The sequence below is a fragment of the Uloborus diversus genome, chromosome 8, assembly GCF_026930045.1.
Source record: "Uloborus diversus isolate 005 chromosome 8, Udiv.v.3.1, whole genome shotgun sequence".
Classification (NCBI taxonomy): Eukaryota; Metazoa; Arthropoda; class Arachnida; order Araneae; family Uloboridae; genus Uloborus; species Uloborus diversus.
The window spans coordinates 42,308,381-42,322,451 of NC_072738.1; the positions used below are offsets into that span (position 1 = coordinate 42,308,381).

General features: G+C 36.0%; 1 protein-coding gene across 1 annotated transcript in view; it reads left to right on the plus strand.

Moving 5' to 3' along the window:
* Positions 1 to 14,071, plus strand: part of LOC129228328 (sodium/potassium/calcium exchanger 3-like) — a 183,838-nt gene that overhangs the window by 142,553 nt on the left and 27,214 nt on the right. Inside the window, exons 14-16 of the mRNA XM_054863005.1 lie at positions 219 to 344; positions 375 to 500; positions 687 to 801. Of these exons, the coding sequence (XP_054718980.1) occupies positions 219 to 344; positions 375 to 500; positions 687 to 801 (367 nt within the window). The remainder of the gene's footprint in view (positions 1 to 218; positions 345 to 374; positions 501 to 686; positions 802 to 14,071) is intronic.

Here is a 14,071-nt window from a genome sequence, read left to right on the forward strand (position 1 = left end):
AGAACCCATCGTTGAAGGCAATATAGAATCTGTAAGTGATCTGAAGATTGCAGACGATCCAGACTGAAGATGTTCTTGGAAAAAGTAATGAAGCGCTGACTCCTTCCTGGCTGGAGAGGGAGGAGAGACAGCCAAAAGGAGATGCCGATCTTCATTTAGAACTCATCGTTGAAGGCAACATAGAATCTGTAAAAATCTGAAGGTTGCAGATGATCCAGGCTGAAGATGTTCTTGGAAAAGGTAATGAAGCGCTTACTTCTTCCTGGCTGGAGAGGGAGGCGAGACAGCCAAAAGGAGATGCCGATCTTCATTTAGAACTCATCGTTGAAGGCAACATAGAATCTGTAAAAATCTGAAGGTTGCAGATGATCCAGGCTGAAGATGTTCTTGGAAAAGGTAATGAAGCGCTTACTTCTTCCTGGCTGGAGAGGGAGGCGAGACAGCCAAAAGGAGATGCCGATCTTCATTTAGAACTCATCGTTGAAGGCAACATAGAATCTGTAAAAATCTGAAGGTTGCAGATGATCCAGGCTGAAGATGTTCTTGGAAAAGGTAATGAAGCGCTTACTTCTTCCTGGCTGGAGAGGGAGGCGAGACAGCCAAAAGGAGATGCCGATCTTCATTTAGAACTCATCGTTGAAGGCAACATAGAATCTGTAAAAATCTGAAGGTTGCAGATGATCCAGGCTGAAGATGTTCTTGGAAAAGGTAATGAAGCGCTTACTTCTTCCTGGCTGGAGAGGGAGGCGAGACAGCCAAAAGGAGATGCCGATCTTCATTTAGAACTCATCGTTGAAGGCAGTATAGAATATGTAAGTGATCTGAGGGTTGCAGACGATCCAGACTGAAGATGTTCTTGAAAAAAGTAAAGAAGCGCTGACTCCTTCCTGGCTGGAGAGGGAGGAGAGACAGCCAAAAGGAAATGCCGATCTTCATTTAGAACCCATCGTTGAAGGCAATATAGAATCTGTAAGTGATCTGAAGATTGCAGACGATCCAGACTGAAGATGTTCTTGGAAAAAGTAATGAAGCGCTGACTCCTTCCTGGCTGGAGAGGGAGGAGAGACAGCCAAAAGGAGATGCCGATCTTCATTTAGAACCCATCGTTGAATACAATATGGAATCTGTAAGTGATATGGGGGTTGCAGATGATCCAGACTGAAGATGTCCTTGGAAAAAGTAATGAAGCGCTGACTCCTTCCTGGCTGGAGAGGGAGGCGAAACAGCCAAAAGAAGATGCGAACCTTCGCTTAGTACACATCTCTCTCTATGTCCGAGGGTCACAGTCGATAAAAAAGTGGTCGAAGGAAAGTGAGTCTTGGCAGACAACAAATCAGACTCTGCAGAAGAAGAACCGCTCCTGTTAAGGAAGATGCATCCATTTCTCAAACAGTCATTTCACTCCATTAAAATTTGTATGAGGAAGGAATTGGACAGATTGCAGTAATATGTTCATAAAAGAAAACAACGTCTTCAAAAAAAGCGTACTCAAATTTAGTTTCATCATCTATTTGAACTTTGTCATAAATCAGAATTACAAATCCGTATTTGGATAAGTTCTTGCATTCATTCTTGATTGAGAGTTATTTAATAGGGTGCGAATTTCCCGCACAGTTTGCTCCATTGACTGCATTGATTCAAGAGGAACAAGCACATAAGATTCGTGACGGTTAGCAGGGTCACGGTTATTGCGAATATCGAAAGGTTCCTGTGTGTCATCATCACTGCAATGAAATTTAGAACATAAATGAATTGGCGAAAATAAATTTCCTTTAAAAAGAAAATCAATCATTAGCATAAAGGCAATAATTTTCGTCCTAACATAGTTGCAGCTTTTAGAATCTTGATTTAGCCTTTAGTCTCCACGCTGTTAAAAAAATAAATAAATAAATAAATAAATAAAATTTTGGCGCACGAAGGGTTTTTTATTCCCTTGCCAGGGGATTCTAAATAATGTTTGAGTCAGTATTTTAAACGTTTCATGGCCAATAAATGAAGCTGCGTTCTGTAGCATTTTCAAGTAAACTTACAGTAGGAAAATATAAAGGATGGGTTGACGCAGCTGGGGGGGGGGGGGGTTGTGAACTCCCCCTTAAAACCTCCTCCCGCAACACTCAAGAAAAATGTCTTTGCGCCATCGTGTGTAGAAAACTTCAAAACGTACTTCTGAACGTTCTTGGTGCAAAATTTCATTTGTTTCCTAAATTTTTTAATAAGCAGAAAGAATATGCTTTGCTTGAGCATATTTGTTCACAATAATTAAACAAAAAATTAAGGTTGGGGAATATATTCCACTTCTGCTTTAAAGTAATAGAAGAAACAATTAATTCTTAAAATATCAGAGGAGCTTTTTTTGTAATTAATGGTGAGATAAAAAGATATTTACCAGTTACGCTTCCATCGCCTGTGGAGGTAAGCAAACGTGGCCGTCCTGGCAAGAAGCCCGGCCGAAAGCAAAGCAGCTTTAATGTAGTGCATTATCTGAAAATATATAAATGTTAGTTTGTGTATATTTCAACCAAAAAAAAAATGTTCATGCAATAAGAATGATCTATTCAGCAAAAACGTTGTAATCCTAAGAAAAACAATTCAGTAATTTGATTTTTTTTATGATTGTAAATGCATATATCATTAAACAATTTAGTATACTTAGATTAGTTTTAAATAAAAAATTATTGTCTTTAAAATAGAAAAATCTGGATGTCTTTTTTCGAAATCGTGAAAACTGAACGTTTCACTACATGCATTATGCTGAGCTAAGTAACAGGCTAATGTTTACAAAAAAGGTCTTAAATTGCACAAATATATCAAAATCAAATACTATACACCCTTTTTTCAAAAAAATTAAAAATTTAGATATTTTTTAACTTATAAAACCGAAAACTTCTTTAAAAAACTGAGAATTAAGGGTAAAAATTGTCATAAAATTTTTTTTTTCACATATTTTAAGTCAAATTGCTGTATATGTTTTAAAATAAGTTACAAAAAACTTTCACAGAAAATTTCAAAGCAATAGAACAGCAAGTTTTTAAAATATAATGCGCGAAACTCCAAATTTTGCGTTTTGAGAAAAATGTGTTTGAAGTAGGCGTGGCTGTATACTGTAAACACAAATTCCGAATATATTTTATTTAATATCTCGGGAAGTTTTTCTCGTATCGGTAAAAACTTGGTACTTAAATGTTCAGAATAAATGGCAGTACAACATATTTGTTTTTCAAAAAAAAAAAAAAAAGGAAAAGTTTGGAAGTTTAACACTACTTAGACCCCTTAATTTTAAACGTAACTAATTAGTACGAAGACATAAAATAATATATCATACACTGTTTGCATATTCTTTTTGAACATTTAAAAAATTTCTTTAATAAGTGTTAGTGTACGCCTTTATTACAGTTCAAAAATAAAGAATTTACGTTACTGATGAAAAATGAAAAGCCAGCACCCAATTTTTGATTCCATCGCGTGGGATGACAGCACCTAAAAATTCAATATAACTTTATTTTTAAAATAATGAATAAATGAATTTCATTATTTCTGTAACTATCTGAGTGTTCAGATAACTTTGAGGAGTTAGTTTTTATATATAGCCGTAGAACTGCAAATTTTTATTCATTTCAAGTTAATAGAAAAATATGTTACGGACCTAACCCTGCCTTCTCTTTCATCAATTAAATGAAGCTGATATTTTTAATAACTCAAAAATATGAACTGGTGTGTTCATGCAAGCACATTAAAACTAATATTTCCTAAACGCATTTTTTAAACACTTTTGTAAACCTATAATTGTAGTAAACATGAAGATTTGTACTTTAAAATATAATGAGTGGTGAAGTTTTTGTATGACAAAAATACTGTATAATAGTGTGTTGGAGTAATCAAAAGTCATTTTATATGATTTCATCCCTAGTATCGTGAACCGATGCAGAAAAGACATTTAAAGAGGTTTTTTTGACGAAAAACATATCCATAAATATCGCTACATTTGCCAAACTCACTCCAGATTCGAAATATCATTTACCTCATTTTTCACCAACTTGTCGGTATGTCACCAAGTTAGCAAAAAATATTTGGCGATGCATCACTAAGTAGTTGCCAATTTATGAAATTATTTTAGTCTGCATTGAAATTTAAAAAGAAAAAATCCGTTTGCGAACTTCTTTTGGAACAATCAAACGCATGCAAAAAGGGTGCTGCATAGCTAGATTCTACTCAATCTACTTACAAGAGCTCTGCCTTACGCTACAACCCTAGAGGGAGCAAAAGAAATATTGTAGTTTCTCCCTTGGGCTTCCCCTCGTGATCCGTTACAGAAAAATCGTTTAGAAATTTATTTCTTCAAATTTCAACTTTTCATTCAATAAGGCGCTTAATACCGAAAATAACACTAAAATGAATTCAAATTCAAAACGTTATTTTTGTCGCCAAATTTGGCGATATATCGCCAAGTTGGCGACAGAAACTTGGCGGCCCATAACTTGGCGATATGTCGCCAGTATTATAGTCTGCATTGAAATTGACATCAAGGAAGTAAAAATTATGATCGCAGATATTATCCACTGCAATTCAATGCGGTTAGTTCGTTATACAAAATGGTTTCAAAAAATAAAATATTACCTCAATATTCAATTGAAAAAATCGCAGAGAAATCACTTTTATGTTAGCAACTTGAAAGTTCTTCTCCAAATGACGAAGAACGATTCTTGAGAACGAAATATTGTTGAGGTAACAATTGAATACCATTGTTGTTACAAGAGTAAAATGTTATTATATTGTTCATTTTATCCAACAACGGGAATACAACTGTTTGTTGGTGCGGTTATGCTAAAATTTAAGAAAAAAAATGAAGAAAATATGTTTTGAAACATACTTTTAAACATCAAAAAACATCTTTAGATGTCAAAATTTTCAAAAATTGAAAAGAAAAAAAAAACATGCTCCACTTTTCCTTCAAATTTAAACATTGCTTAAAAACACAGTTTTTAAATTTTAACCCCCGTCAGAGTTGATAACTCACTTAAAATGTAATATATAAAGCTGCATAGTGACATAAGGAATACGGCACCCACTCCGTCTCTAATGAGTCGCTACGTTTGGGGCAAATATTTTGCAAAATTGCTACATTTGGATATCTTTGACTAAATTTTGGAACTAAGACTTTTATAGTTTTGTTTAAATATTTTTCAGAGATTACCATGGTGTAATGCGGTCACTGAGAAACATTTAGGCACCAAGAATACCCTCCTTAAAATGGTATTGAATGAGTTTCAAAAATGCAAGGTTCATACACTCCTTTTGCAAAAAGATCAATTCATTAGAAATCAAGCCGATCTTTCTCTGGTACACTGGTGCTAGAGCCCGTACAAATGGAGAGTGGCTTCAAAGTGTGAGAATTTTTGTTTTTTGAAACTAATTTGATACTGTTCAGTAAGTTACCGTCCTATAGCCAGTGCTAAGGCAGAAATACATGATACACACGGCCAGTTCAGTCAATTCCAGCCGATGACTGCAGTTTCGTACTTATTAACACTCATCAGCCCGGCATAGGAAAGTGACTGAGTTGGAGGTGGAAAAACCACCTCCAGCTCTTTTCCACCTCCAGCTCAGTCAATTTCCTATGCCGGGCTGATGAGTGCTAATAAGTACGAAACTGCAGTCATCGACTGGAATTGACTGAGCTGGCGGTTTATATCATATAATTTGATACTGGTTTAAGCACTGACGGAGTGAATGCTGATATAGGTAAGTGGCGATTATCAGAGTTTAACCTGGTAGAAAAGTGGAGGAATCAATTGGCATCTTTCACACGACAATCAACTCATCAGGCACACCAGGCACATGTGTCACTACCATTCTCATCCCCGTCCGTAGAGTCAACCTTTTAGTTGATTCAACTCATCGGGACATTGCCAAACTTTCGCTCTACACACGAGTAAACTAATTGAGTCAATTCGGTTTAGTTTTAACAGCGCTGTGAAGCAGCTTTTTGAATAAATTCGGCTTATTAGAATAAAAGTTGATTAAATTACATTGCATCGTGTGAACAGAACGAAAAAGTCAGTCAACCAGTTGACATGCCATTTTTTCGAAATGTTGTTGCAACTTACCCAATTGTGTATGGGAGGCATAAATGTTGTTAATTGTTAGCGTAACCAACAGTAGCGTACCTAGGGGGGCTGGCGCCTCTGGCGAACTTAAGAAATTACGCCCCCCCCCCAGCGTCATCCCAATGGGAAGTCACTGGAGGTCAATGTGACCCCTCCCCCCCCCCCAAAAAAAAAAGTTTTGGGGGGAACATTTTACTAATTGATTTGGCAAATTAGGAGACAATATTGCAACTTTCATGTTCTTATTTTCTATTTTTAAATTGTTTCCAATGATGCTCAATTTTCCTTCGCAGTAGATGTTATGTGTATGAAGATGTGTGCATGCTTGAATTTTATCATTCGGTACAATTGGGATTTCATTCGGCATATCCCCTTCCCAAAAACTTTAGTTCTCCACCACCACTTCACATAAATTCAATAAAAGGAATAATATTTGCAGTTCGTTAATAAATATAAATAATGTACGTTCTTGAGCTAAATGAGAATGAATATTTTTCAGTTCCGTTTATAGCAATTAATTCATTATTATTTTTTAAAGCAGCTTCAATTTTCAATAGAATTGTTTCAAATTAGTAGAAGAAGGTACAATAAACAGAACTTACACATTCACTAAATTAAAGAAAGAAACCTTATTTTTTTAAATAAAATTCAAAGCAATTGTAAAATTCTATTATAATTAGGAAAGCAAAGCAAACATACACACCAAAAAAAAAACATTGCTAATCTGAAATTGACTAAAAAAACACGACCGTTTACATACAGGCAAAATAAAAATACTGCGGTGGAGGTCAGAATTATAAGGACGCCCAGAAAAGTGCACACTAAAAAAAATATTTCTGAAATGCAGTCAAACCTCATTATCGCGACACCTGGATTTCACGACACTCCGGATCTCACGTCACTTTTTCAAAGTCCCGAACCTATGCCGTATTATTTTAATATTAAGTGGCTCCGGATTTTACGACAGTTTTTTTGGTGCAACTCCGGTTACGACGACACTTCGAGCTGCACAGACTAGATCAAATATTTCTTTGCAACTGAAAAATTTTCAGTAAAATAATGAAAACACCTGGAAATGTTTTTTGTAGGAACTTCAGACTCTGACAAGAGATTTGACCAGGCATGACACCTCAAGAATGGCGGGGGGCGGGTAGATAAGTTCTGAAAGGTACAGGTTTCAGATTTTGACAAGATGTGGGACAATAAAAAGGAATTCAAAGCAGGCGGATTGTAATATTGGACGACGGAAACAGCAGAAGAGAAAGACCATAGCTACCTGAAGCTGTAGCTGGTAACTACAAGCTTCTCCCATGAGAGAAAAACAGATAAGAGTTCCTCATTACATTGAAAAAGGACACACAATTCTACAGAGGATAAAAGAATTTGAAAGGGTTTTTTCATCTTCGAAAGGTGGGGCTTAGCCGTCAAAATCTAATCAAATTGCAAACAAAACTGATATTCAAAAGTTTAGCGACACTTATTGGAAAGTATTTTAAAATTGGGGGGGGGGGGGGAGAGTGAAGTTTTTTTAAAATAATTTTTTGTTATATCTACCAAAAATTCAAATTTGCATTAGTTTAATCTAATAAAAAACATATATAAGGCTTTTAATTTCTTCATTACATCTAATTTTGTTGTTAACTCATGTTTAATTACGAATTTTTAAACTATTCCGGTTATGACGTCGCTCCGGCTATGACGACACTTTGTTGACAGTCCCAAAGGTGTCGTGATAACGAGGTTCGACTGTACATCAATGATCTTTATACACGAAATGCCTTTTTGTGCTAAAAATAATTGTGGAATGCAGAACATTTTAAAATACAAAATGTAAATGTTTTACCGTGATTTTAAAAAAGGTCATTGTTAAAACTGGACAAAATTATAAGGACAACAGAACAACTAAGTCCAGTGCTTTTAAGCTTTATTTAAAACACACACACACACAGGTAGATTTTAAATTTTTTTCTTGCCGAAAGCGACGCAAACAATTGGAAAATTGTATTAGAACTTTGCTTTAAAAAAAAATTGCATAAGAACTACAGGCTGTAATAAGGATTTGCAACAGCAAAGGGCGTTTCCGAAAACTTGATTTTTAGACCGTAATAAACCAATACCAATACCAATAAGTCTATTTTTTTCGGCTATTATTAGCCGGCCTGATAAGTTTTGTGAGGTTGGAATTTCTTCAAGAGATAAGAAATATCTCGCGTACTGACAGAAAAATAATCTACTGAAATAATATATAAGATAAGATATTGAAGAGAGGTGCTTTTATTTTTGATTTTTTTTTTTTTTTTTTTTTTTTTTTTTTTTGCAAAAAGAAGAAAAAATATATTTTACCCTTCAAACTGAGGGAGTAATTTTTTTATTTGTACAAAAAGTCAAAAACTCATTAGAAGAATCTATGTTTCAATATACGATTTATTATTTTTTTCTGAACAAAAAACAATCCCATTGTAGTCTGAAATCTTAAACCTGATACTTATATTTTCGCTTACATTATGCTTTAATTTTCTTGCCAGAGCCAAAGCTTTAAAAACCGAAAAAAAGCCTTACAATTAAGAATCAATTTAGCTCCATGTTGCATCAAGTTTTCATAACAGCAAGGAGCGTTTCCATCTCGTCCATTCAATTTCCTCATATTTGTTATTCATTGTTATTAAGTGTTCATGTAATGCGCGACATTTCTGTATTTTTTTCTTTTTTTTTTTTTTTTAATGCAGATTGTCCGGACGTGAGCCCGAACACTTATTCTGCTGGTTACCAGTCGAACGCTCTGCCGATCAAGCTATTCAGCACTGCCAGTTACAGTGCAAGTTAAAGTTATAAATCTAACTGAAAAATTCATTCTGGTTCTTTGAGAGAAAAAAAAAACAATTTTTAGACCGTGGGTCTATTTTTCATCAGTAGCCTGCACGATAAGCTCTAAAATAAGGTGTAAATCAAAGAAATCGATCAAGAATTGAGGAAAATCTCGCGTAGAAACAAAAAAACAGGCTACAGAATTAATATATAAGAATTAAAAATGTTTCGTTTACCATCAGTTTCCAGTCATAAAATTTGCATAACTTTCCCACCAAATGCAGTCAAGACGTTTCGGGATTTTTCTTTTGTCCTTATGATTTCGGCCATCACTGGTATATATTCGCTAATTAAGGCCTCCCAATGTTTTGTTCAAATAAGACATGCTTACATTATTTATTATGATAAGAATAAATACTTAACCCAACAAAAACTATATACGACAAAAAAAAAAAAAAAGAATCATCCGGCATAGAATGCTCTCCACCAACGCTTTCTGATGTAACAATTATGTGTATAAGTCTTTAGCTAGCCCTATGAATGGGAATATAATTTCACACCATGGGTAATATCCCCCCTTCTTTTTTTTTTTTTTTTTGAGAATTAAAAATTGTTTTATTCCCCCCCCCCTCTAGCTCTTTTTCTTGCGAGACTTTTTAATATTTTTTTTTATAAAAGCAACTTTCTACTTACATTATCATTTTTTTCAAAAATTGCAAAAAAAAAAAAAAAAAAACAAACAAACAAACTTAATCTTTATTTATTTATTTATTTTATTATTTTTTTTTTAATCAGTCAAAATGCTGCCCCCCTAGCTGCTGCGCCCCAAGCGAGAGCCATCCTCCCAACACCTTGTTACGCTACTGGTAACCAAACTGCCAACGGGAATGGATCAAACTCATGCGCACTGGATAACTTGAAATACCTTTAAAATAAATTGGAGAGTTAAGTGAGACGGATGGCAACCGTCTTGTGAAGGGGCATGGGCACTCATATGGGGGGGGGGGCGTGGTGGTCTGATCGGTAAGGCTTTGGACTTGGGACCGGAGGGTCTCGTGTTCGATCCTCGCTGATCGAAGATCCATCGTCGCATTAATGGTGACTGGGCGACGTTAAATATGCTCGTGGTCAGTGTCCTCCAAGTGAAACGATACCTCTGGGGATGCCAGACTAGAAAGTTATTCGGCTCCTGGCCTGATTCTAAATACTGGAACCATCATCTATTGTGTTGTCTTCTGAAGGCAAGGCGCCTGGCACGCAGTCCTTCATTGTTTGAGGGCCAGAGGTCCCTTTGATAGTTGATATAGGGGGTAAGGGGGGCTCAAGCCTCCTCCCTCAGAAATTAGAAATTCATTACTTCTAATACTTTTTTCTTTGCAAAAATGTCAAAATATTTCTTCTTCAGCCATTAGTGAATAAGTTATTAAAAATGTCAAATTTTAATAACTTTAACCAGTACTGAAATCGGTTTCTACGAGGAAAATGTCCTGCTAGACCATACGGAAAATATCTGAGCGCCCCCCCCCCCCCCCTCTTAAAATTTTGCACATGGGCGCCCATGTCTAGGTGTCAGAGTAAACTGACAGTGGACGGGGAGATTCTGGGTTGGAATCCCGGCCCAGACACGGATATACTTCCTTTCCTGTCCATGTCCTTTCTTCGTGTTAATGTGTTGGGCTGTGAATAATTTCTTACCCTAGTAACGAGTCTTTATGTCATGTGTGTACTGTGGAAGTTAGGTTTCATAGCAAATTACGGTACATTTGGAAAAATGTAGCAGCGCACCTCAAATTGACATCCAAATTGGCTCAAGAGAACAGCAATAAAACAGTGAGACGAATGAAGTTTAACATTGAACAAAATTAAGATTTATTTGAAGCAGTGAGGAGAGTTTTAACTCAGAAGATTAATTCAAAACATAGTATCGCTGCATAAAAACAGAAAAATGGAGTACACGAGGTCTGACAATAAAATAACCGGACTACGCGTGCGCTAGCCGTTAGTTTTGACGTGGATCAGTAGTTACTATAGATGACTTAGATACTTCCGGTGCTGGGGCACGTTATTTCGTCACTCTTAAGTCAAGTTCTGGAATCCATAGCACAGCGTTCTGACCGACCCCATGGGAGGAAATTTTTAGCTTCACTCACTTTCATCGGGCTTATTTATCCATGTGAAGATGTTTAGCTTTGAACCCCTTAACAAGGACAGGTTGACTTATCTGACATTTTGGTTCCGAACCAGGATTGGATCCAACCTCGTTTCTAGTATTTATAAATAAGTTATAATATTCGCTGGTTGCTATGTCGAAACACGATGATAGTTGAGTAAAATGTCACCTAAGGTGAATCTAGAAAGAAGACTTAGTTCACTAATTCAACAAAAATGTATATGGGAAACGTTTACTGTAATGAACCTCATTTTCACGCCTTATTTGTTTTTAATTCATGCTAATTAAATCTTCCTCGTTTACAGAATAAAATAATCAAGCATCAATCAGGCAACACATCTAAAGCTTGAACACCAGTTTTCTGCAACGAGGCTTTTGTACAAATACTCAATTTGACGCCCGATACTTCTGGAACCAAAATGTTGGATAAGTCAGCTCCCCATATAGCTTTAGTTTCGCCCGTACGGACAAGGTAAAATCGGACATGGATCATTACTGATTTGCCATATCGGGAATTGTTCATATTCAAGCGCGCTGACTCTGAAATAATTAACCATTTCGGACTTACAATTTTGGTCAATAATCCATTCGTGAGGTGAGCGTTTTCTGAGACGTTGTCGTAATTGGATTCCGACGCATACATTGTTACATGCAATGCACCAGACAGTCGGTTATCACATGCAGAGACTCGTTTTGTTCTTATTAGAGTTCATCAGTCTGGAATTAGGAATGACCGAGCTGGAGGCAGATGTCATGCCATTAAAGCTGAGAGTACCAACAAACTGGTAGATAAGGTAACTGGTAGACAAAGTTCATTAACACTCTCATCTTTAATGAGATGACATCTGCCTCCAGCTTGGTTGTTTATCGATCCAGACTGATGAGTTCTAATAAGAACGAAACTGCAGTATCTGGATCTGGTAACCGGGATGTCTGGTATATTGCATGTAGTTCGGGAGTCTTACCCCTGGCTTTGGGGCGGTAACTTAATGCTACAAACAGGGTGTCCATGAAAGGACCCCCTGATTTAAAAATTAAATATTTCGAAAACAAAGTCCGATATTGGAATAAAATAATTGGTATGTTTATTGTGAAACCCATAAAAATCATGTACAGAAGCTTGGAAATTTGTAACAAAAATTGCCCACAGGAGGTGCTGCACACTGAAATTACAATAGAAATCCCCATAAATAGTGTTGCGAAGGGGTTAGGCGCTTCAGCAGTAGTTTTGCCTCTCAAAGGTATTTACATTTGCGCTAGAAATTATTGTCCAACCCGTCGCAGCACTATTTATGGGGTCTTCTATTGCAATTACTGCGTGCAGCGCCCCCTATTGGCAATTTTTGTTTTCTAACTTCGATGTTTGTGTACATGATTTTTATAGGTTTCACAATAAACATACCGTTTATTTTATTCCAATATCGGCCTTTGTTTTCGAGATATTTAGGAAGTCCTTTGTTAGACACCCTGTACATTGTGGTTTCACGGAGAATAACTAAGAAAATGTTCCTCTCTTTTCTGATTTCATATCTTGTAAAAGCCGAATTGACCGCTTAAAACGTATATTACATCCCAATTAGAATGTTTCTACCCCTCGAAGATCTTAATTATTTTCTACCATTCGCCAACTAATCGCCCTATTTTACGCCAAATCGCTTTTATGTGTCGCACTTTGTGGAATTCATGGCTTTTATAATCGTGACCTCATAATCATTGATGAGGTCTTAAAAATTGGAGTCAGAGGGTTTCTCTCCCAGTCAACTAATTAGCTTATAATTGAAACGATCCAATAAAAGCGAGATTAGCGAACTCATTAGCCAACGTTCGCAATCACTTTCCCGATTAATGGAAAACAATGAGCAAATTCAATCAATGAAGTTGTTGAAAGAAATGGCGATGCACCCTTTTGTATTACTTAAAAGGGACACTAAAAGTCAGGTATCCGAAAAGGAACTTAGGAACATAAAAGAACGAAAGAACTACTAATATATGGGTCACTTTTAAAGACATTTTTAATTCTGTTTTGTTTGTTTTTATTCAGCGTCTTCAACAGACTATTTTGATTGTAGGCTTCAGTTTCGAAGAATTATGATGAATTGTTACACACACACACACACATTTGTTGTTGTTGTTTTCATGTTCATAGTTAATAAATTTTATGGAAATATTAAGGGTCATTAATTCCAGAAGTTGGACTAGTTTATTTATTTTACATACAAGACAGCACACGAAATATTTACGATACAAAGAGAAAAGAGAGGAAATAACTTTTAGGGCATCGGTGGGGAAGCGGAACTACTGTCTCCGTTATATGAAGCGAAGCTTCTACCATAGATCTACGAAGGCCACTAGGATAGTGTGTGTAAAATTGGATTTAACACCATACACGAAATGGCCCTTGACATGTGTGCAGTCGTGGAGGATGAGTAGAGGTAGTCTTGTGATAAGTGTCGTGTAGTAATGAAGGATGAGTAGTGGTAGTCTTATCATGTGTGTAGTAGTGAAGGCTAAGTAGTGGTAGTCTTGACATGTGTGTATAGTACTGGAGTGTAGTAATGGCTTTTGACATGTGTGTAGTTGTGAAGCCTTTGGGCTATAGAGGTCATGCGGGTTCTTGTCTTTTTCATTGGTAGTGATATGAATACAACTAACAGTGCTTCGAAAAATTGTTTCTTCCTTAAATACATAATTATTCTTCAAAAAATACTCTACTTATACAAACTGCAGTATAATTCTAATGTAGTGTCCGAAGAGAGTTTTTTTATGCAAAAAAATAAGTGTTTAACTTAAACCGCAAATAATGCAAAAATTACAGGAACAGAAAAATAACCACTTAAACAAATATTTTGTTTTTAGTAAACGTATATTTATAACTTAATAATGTATTTAATGTTACTTTGAAATGAAATAGGAGGAGCCCTAAACCTTTTGGTCACCCGAATCTGGGCCCAGTTGACCCATACGTAAATCCAGCGTCTGCCAGCGGCATCGT